The sequence below is a fragment of the Leptopilina boulardi genome, unplaced genomic scaffold, assembly GCF_019393585.1.
Source record: "Leptopilina boulardi isolate dan_hultmark-lab unplaced genomic scaffold, ZJU_Lbou_2.1 LbouV2_150, whole genome shotgun sequence".
NCBI classification, from domain to species: Eukaryota; Metazoa; Arthropoda; class Insecta; order Hymenoptera; family Figitidae; genus Leptopilina; species Leptopilina boulardi.
The window spans coordinates 1,112,636-1,119,877 of NW_026137697.1; the positions used below are offsets into that span (position 1 = coordinate 1,112,636).

The following is a 7,242-nucleotide window of genomic DNA, read 5'->3' on the forward strand; positions in this document are numbered from 1 at the left end:
TCAATAATTTTTTGGCAAATACTAAATTGAGTGATATAATTATTTGGTGCTAGTAAATATTTAATTGTTTATTTGAATTTTTTTCTCATTGTAATTAATCAATGTCTCAATAATTTATATATATATAAAATTCATGCACGTGTAAATTAAAAAAAACTCACGAGTATTGACGTCTATATAATCATGATGATTCCGCGTAAATGTCAATTTCCCCCCATTATATCTTTAATATTTATATATTCATGATTACATGTAGACAAAACGTAAAAAAGCAACTTCAGTTACTATTGAAACTTTAAACGAAACGTATATTACAAATTGTAAAATGTCTTTTCATTCAGTACAATCATTTTCATTGGTGAGCGCTAATTTTTCTAAAAAATTGCAAATAATTTTTTTTATTTTCCGGACTAAAAAATTGGTTATAAATAATTAAATTAATTAAATAAATAATTAATACACTGAAAAAAAATTTGATTCAAAAAATCAGTTAATCAAATAAATATTTATTTGTATTAAATAATTAATAAATTATTATTAATTAATTATTATTAAATTACTATTAATTAATTATAATTATTAAATTATTATTAATTAATTATTATTAAATTACTATTAATTAATGATTATTATTAAATTATTATTATTAAATTATTATTAATTAATTATTATTAAATTACTATTAATTAATTATTATTATTAAATTATTATTAATTAATTATTATTTAAATGATATTTTTTTCAAATACAGAAATTATTTGGTTCGCAAGTAAATATTTATTTGATACTATAGTCAACCGATTATTTGAATTAAATAAACTTTTTTTTTCACTGTAAGAAACAAATTTTTTTTTTTGTTTTTTCTTTGTCCCATAAAAAAAACGAAACATGTAAGAAAGCACGTAACTCTAAAATACATATTTTCTTATACGTCTCTGAAATTTGTTTTCTAAATTTTTTCCTAATAACTAATTTTTGAATGTTACAATAACATTATTTAAAAATTAAATTTGTAACAAAAAAAAATTGAAGCTTTAAACAATATAAAAATTTTCAAGAAAACCATTTATAGAAACAAAATATCTTATGTACAAGAGAATTATAAATCGAATATATTGTTTATACTTTCATTAATATTCATTAGTTGCACAATATTTAATTTCCATATAAAGATAAAAAAAAAAAAAACCTTGAAAGGAATTTTAATTTAAATAAAAAAAAAAAATGTATTTAATCCAATAATTTATGTATTTTAAACAAATACCATTTCAAATAATAATTATTTAATACAAATAAATATTTATTTTATAATTGTAATTTGAATAACATTTTTTTTTCAGTGTAGATATCAAAAATATATTTAAAATAATTGTAGTTTAGAATTTGAATTTTTTTTTTTTTTTTTTTTTGATAAACAAAAGAGGAAAAAACAATTTTATCTTCTATTTTGATATCTATTATTATGTACATAAACTAAAGTTTAAGGAAGTATCGTCAAGTTTTCGAGGAAAAGAAAAACTAATAATTTTAAATAAAAACCACGACGATAAAAAATATTTTATTTAGTAAAAAAAACAGGTTTTTTTTTTTTACTAAAATAATTGAATTTCGTTAAATTTGAAGCACAATAAAAATAATTCGTTTTTATACCAAATATTTGCTAAATATTTTTTCCAAAAAAAAATGTAAATTTTTAATTAAAAAAATTTTTCATTGCCTCGCAATGAAATTTTGATTAAACTTGTTTTTGTTTAAATAAAATTTATAAATATATATTTTAATATATTAATTTCCCATTTATTTGGCGGTGAATAAAATTTTTATTTGAAGCAAATAAAAATTATTTATAAATAAATATTTATTTTGAATTTTTTCTGCGGGTTAGAAATTGAAAAATTGAAAATTTTAAAATGTGATTTTTTTTAATACCCCCCATAAGGGAAGATTTCTAAATCCAAAGTGGCGCAAGGATGAATTCGATGTTTTTAGATTGAATAGTAATAATTATTACTCTCTCACTGTATTTCACAGTAAACGATTTCTCTCTGTAGGTTATCTAGTCACAGGGGAACCTTTAGAGTGAATGGTTGAATTATATCATTCCCATCAATTATTTTCCAAACAAATTTGTCCTAATTTTTTTTTAATATAAATTATAAATCTCATTGCAGTTGATACGACAGTGTATTCTTAACAGTGGTCATCGTTTTTCAACATCATCATCTGCAAAAAGTAAGTCATTACATTTTTTTTTTTTTAATTAAAAAAAACCCTGACGTTAAGTAACTTAAACTTCTTGACAGATTTTACTTTCTCTTTTCCTGTTCTCTTTCGTATATTACTCAATATGAGAGTCAATTTTTTTTTTTTTTTTTTGTATTGCAAAGCAAAAACAATTTAGTATTATAAAAAGATAGGTCATCAGCTGTATAAGGGTTGTTTCTTCAGGCGCATGAAATATTGATATTATTCACTTATTTCACACAAGCAAAAAATTCATTTTTATTTAAAGAATTATTTTTTTAATATTCAAAAATTTTCATTTATTAATAATTATAATTTTTTTATGCAATTATTCTATTCAATATGCTCCGGGGAAAAAAAAAGGGGAAAGTATATATGATAATATGACAATTGTTGCTTTATCATAATGACGTTTATCATATACATTATATAACATTTGCAAAAATGACTTTTGACACTTGATGACAAATTTTCATTTTTTAAATTCTTTATTAAAATCTTCTCAAATTCCTTTTTTTTAACAACAAAATTTGTACAATAAATTCTTTTTTTAAATTTCATTAGCAAAATTCAAAAAAAAGAATTTATTCTACAAATTTTTCCCAAAAAAAGGCAAATCGAAAATAAATTTTTCTGATTATAAACACTTGTTTGTTTATTTTTCAGAGTTCAAAGATTATCCTCTATTGATTTTAGTGAAAAATTATATTATTGACGATTTGATAATTTTTTTTCTTCTGATATTTGTAACGAAAAAATCATTTTAATTTTTTTTTTTTTTTTTTTCATGGGAGGCAATTATTTTTTTTTTTCTCGACAAAAACCTAATATTTCTTTTCTTATTTTTAGAAACAATGCCGTGTCCATTTTTAGCTCGATTGTCACCCAACTATATTCGAAATTATGGAGCATCAGTGATGATGAATTTTCCCCAACATTGTCCAGTGATGTCGCGAATGGTTAGTTCAACATCTGAAAATGCTCAGATACCGGAAAAAATTGGCAATAAATGTCCATTTCTTTCAAACGAGCCTAAAGTTATAAAAGAAGCTAATCCAGCAATGGAGGAGGATATTATTAATGTTGTATCATCACAAACGGAGGATAATAATTTTCAATATGAAAAATTCTTTCATGAACAAATAATGAGAAAGAAAAAGGATCACTCTTACAGGTATATAGAGGAAGGGGGAAAAAAAAAGAAATTTTTGTTAAATTCACGAAAAATTTTAACTTGAATTAATTAATTTTCAAAATTTAATTAATTCGAAATGGCATTATTATCACCATAAAAATAATTAGTTACAATTTTTACGAATATTACATTAACAAAATTTTTATTTTTCGAATTAGCATTTCAAAAAAATTGATTTAGAAACATATTAAAATAATATTAAAATAAATAATTTTATCTAAATTATTTTGTATTTTTTTTACGAATTTTATTAGATTACTTAATGAAAATTTTTATTTTACAGAATTTCTCTATACCAACTTTTTATTTAAAAAAAATTCTAATTCAACTGAATATTAATTTAGCAAAAAATTCTAATTGAAAAGAATTTTAAGAATTCTATCAAATATAAATTCGAACAAACAAAAAATTCGGACAAATGAAGATTTATTGAATTGAAAATTCTGGAATTTACAAATTCGAATTCTGTTCAATAAAAATTCTACTAAATTAATATTCGGTTAAGTCAGAATTTTTTTTTAAAACAAAAAAGTTGATAAAGAGAAATTAAAAAAAAATCAAAAATTCGGTACATAAAAAATGTTGTTAAGTAAAAATTCGGTTAAAAAGAAATTCTATTAAATGCTAATTCGAAAAATAGAAATTTGTATAAAAAATAGTAGGAAAATTTTTTAAATAGAAAATTCGAATTATTTTCTTTTATTGTAATAATCATTTTCAAATTCTAAAAATAAAAGAAAATAATTATTATATTTTTTTAAACAATTTTTTACTTAACAACCAAATTTTTATTATTATTTATTATTAAAAATTCGTTTAAAAAAAAAATTCGGTTAAATGTTAATCCGGTTAAGTGGTAAATCGGTTAAATGCTAATTCGAAAAATGAAAATTTTTATAAAAAATAATAGAAAATTCTTGAAATAGAAAATAATTATTATATTTTTTTTTAAACGATTTTTTATTTAACGAAATTTTTATTATTATTATTATTATTATTATTATTATTAAAAATTCGTTTAAATACAAATTCGATTAATGTTAATTCGGTTAAATGCTAATTCGGTTAAATGCTAAATCGGCTAAATGCTAATTCGAAAAATGAAATTTTTTATAAAAAATAATAGAAAATTCTTGAAATAGAAAATTCTAATTATTTTTTATGGAATAACTATTTTCGAATTCTAAAAATAAGTAGAAAATAATTAATATATTTTTTTATTTAACGAAATTTTTATTATTATTATTAAAAATTCATTTAAAGAAAAATTCGGCTAAATGTTAATTCGGTTAAAGGCTAATTCGGTTAAATGTTAATTCGGTTAAATGCTAATCCGGTTAAGTGCTAAATCGATTAACTGCTAATTCGAAAAATGAAAATTTTTATAAAAAATAATAAAGAAAATTCTTGAAATAAAAAATTCTAATTATTTTTTTATGGATTAATAATTTGCAATAAATTCAAAAAAAATAAATAGAAATTAATAAATTATTATTTTTTTTTTTGCCCCTAGAATTTTCAAGAAGGTAAATCGTCTAGCTCAGGAATTTCCAAGTGCCATGGAGTATTCATGGGGCGAGAAACCAATCACCGTTTGGTGTTCAAACGATTATTTAGGAATGTCACGTCATCCGGCTGTTATTAATTCAGTGAGACAAGCACTTGATAAATTTGGCGCTGGCGCTGGTGGTACGCGTAATATCTCGGGTAATTCAATGGGTCATGAAATGCTTGAAAAAAGATTAGCACAATTACATAAAAAAGAAGCAGGCCTATTATTTACATCATGCTATGTTGCAAATGATTCAACATTATTTACATTAGCAAAAAGTCTTCCTAATTGTCATATATTTTCTGATTCCGGTAATCATGCATCAATGATACAGGGAATAAAAAATAGTGGTGTTAAAAAATTTATATTTCGTCACAATGATATTCAACATCTTGAGGAATTATTATCAAAAATTGATAAAAATATACCAAAAATTGTTGCATTTGAAACTGTACATTCCATGACGGGTGATATATGTCCATTGGAAAAATTATGTGACATTGCTCATAAATATGGGGCCTTAACATTTGTCGATGAGGTACATGCAGTGGGTCTTTATGGTTATTCAGGAGCTGGTGTTGGTGAACGTGATTGGGTACTTGATAAAATGGATATTATCTCAGGAACATTGGGTAAAGCATTTGGCAATGTTGGTGGTTATATTGTTGGTACTGAGAAATTAATTGATATGATAAGAAGCTATGCTGCGGGTTTTATTTTCACTACATCATTACCACCAACTGTATTGTATGGTGCATTAACTTCTGTGGAAATTTTAGCATCGGATGAGGGACGAACATTGAGATCGGCTCATCAGGCAAATGTTGCTTATATGAAATCAAATCTTAATTCCGCTGGCCTTCCATTGGAACCATCGTCTTCTCACATTATTCCAATTAAAGTGAGTTTATTTTTTTTTTTCTAAATATAAAATTAAATTAATTTTTCTAAATGTAAAATGTTTCTTTTTTTCAAGATTGGAGATCCACTTTTGTGCTCGCAAATTGCCGATGCATTGATACGAGAAAAGGGACATTATGTACAGGCAATAAATTATCCAACTGTTGCCAAGGGAGAAGAAAAATTGCGACTTGCGCCAACACCAAAGCATACAAATTTGATGATGGATAAATTTGTCGAAGACACATTGGACGTATTTCAACGGTTTAATATTCCCAAAGTCGATATAAAGACCCATGAAACACCACGTGCAATTCGTGTACATTGACGAATGTGAACATAAATTCAAATCTCTGAAAATTTGTTTTCTTTTTTTCAAATAATTATTTACTAATGTAATAAGAGTCTATTTCAATGTAAAACCGAATTTGTTGTTCAGAGAGAGAGATATATATATTTAAAAAAATCAATGTTACATCAAAATATTCTGTGAATAATATTGAATTCTAACTTTTGTTCTTTTGTTTCTATTCAAAACCTTTTTTGTCCTTATAATTTAGTTACAAAAAAAAACATTTATACGAAAAAATATTTGCCTGATTTGATTAGAAAAAAAGCAATACAATGCCATTAATTTATTATTGAAATTTAACGCAAGTCTACTTTTTTCCCTTTTTTTTTTTTTTCTTAACATTTCTGCACCATGAAGATAGTGATTTTTATAGTGGTCTTTCGTGACCTCAATCCGCAAGTCAATTCACTTTAAACTGTTACGCTCTGCTTTCAACGAATTTACGAGCAGGAAATAAAGCTTTCAAAGCGGCCACATTTTATGTTATACTATTTGAGGAATCAAATAAAAAATCGTTATTAAAACAAATTCAATAAAGTATACCTATGTATATATATATATACCTATACATATAAATGTTTTTTAAATTAAATAATTAAATTTTTTTTCCAAACTCTTAAATTATAGAAAAAAAAAAAATATTGAGACGGTTACGAATTTCACCGATTAATAAATTAAATATAAAAATATAATTAATTTAAAAAAAATTTTATAAATACCACATAATTGTAGAGCAATATCAGATTTTTCTCCTTTCCAGTGGAAAAAAAATTCGCCTCCTCTGCATTACATCTGAAAATTAAAATTTGTAATTAATTTAAAATTAAAATATTTATTTTACATTAACATTAATAAAAAATAATTATTTGCAATAAAAAAAAAAAAAAATAATAATAATAATAATAAAAAAATAATAATAATAATCGATAATAATAATAATATTAATATAATAATAATAATAAAAATAATAATAATAATAATAATCGATAATAATCGATA

General features: G+C 22.4%; 1 protein-coding gene across 1 annotated transcript; it reads left to right on the top strand.

The window, feature by feature from the left end:
* The first annotated feature begins 250 nt into the window (after positions 1–250).
* LOC127276635 (5-aminolevulinate synthase, erythroid-specific, mitochondrial) lies at positions 251–6,405 on the top strand. Its single transcript, XM_051297215.1, has 5 exons — positions 251–358; positions 2,172–2,232; positions 3,094–3,418; positions 4,953–5,892; positions 5,968–6,405. Exons 1-5 carry the CDS (start codon positions 326–328, stop codon positions 6,217–6,219), a joined length of 1,611 nt encoding a protein of 536 aa, XP_051153172.1. The 5' UTR covers positions 251–325; the 3' UTR covers positions 6,220–6,405.
* The last annotated feature ends 837 nt before the right edge of the window (positions 6,406–7,242 follow it).

Excerpts from the sequence above, each read along its gene's own strand:
- LOC127276635 (XM_051297215.1), top strand. The coding sequence starts at position 326 with ATGTCTTTTCATTCAGTACAATCATTTTCATTG. Across the intron at positions 2,233-3,093 it reads AACATCATCATCTGCAAAAA|AAACAATGCCGTGTCCATTT; the intron begins GTAAGTCATTAC and ends TCTTATTTTTAG. Across the intron at positions 5,893-5,967 it reads CTCACATTATTCCAATTAAA|ATTGGAGATCCACTTTTGTG; the intron begins GTGAGTTTATTT and ends CTTTTTTTCAAG.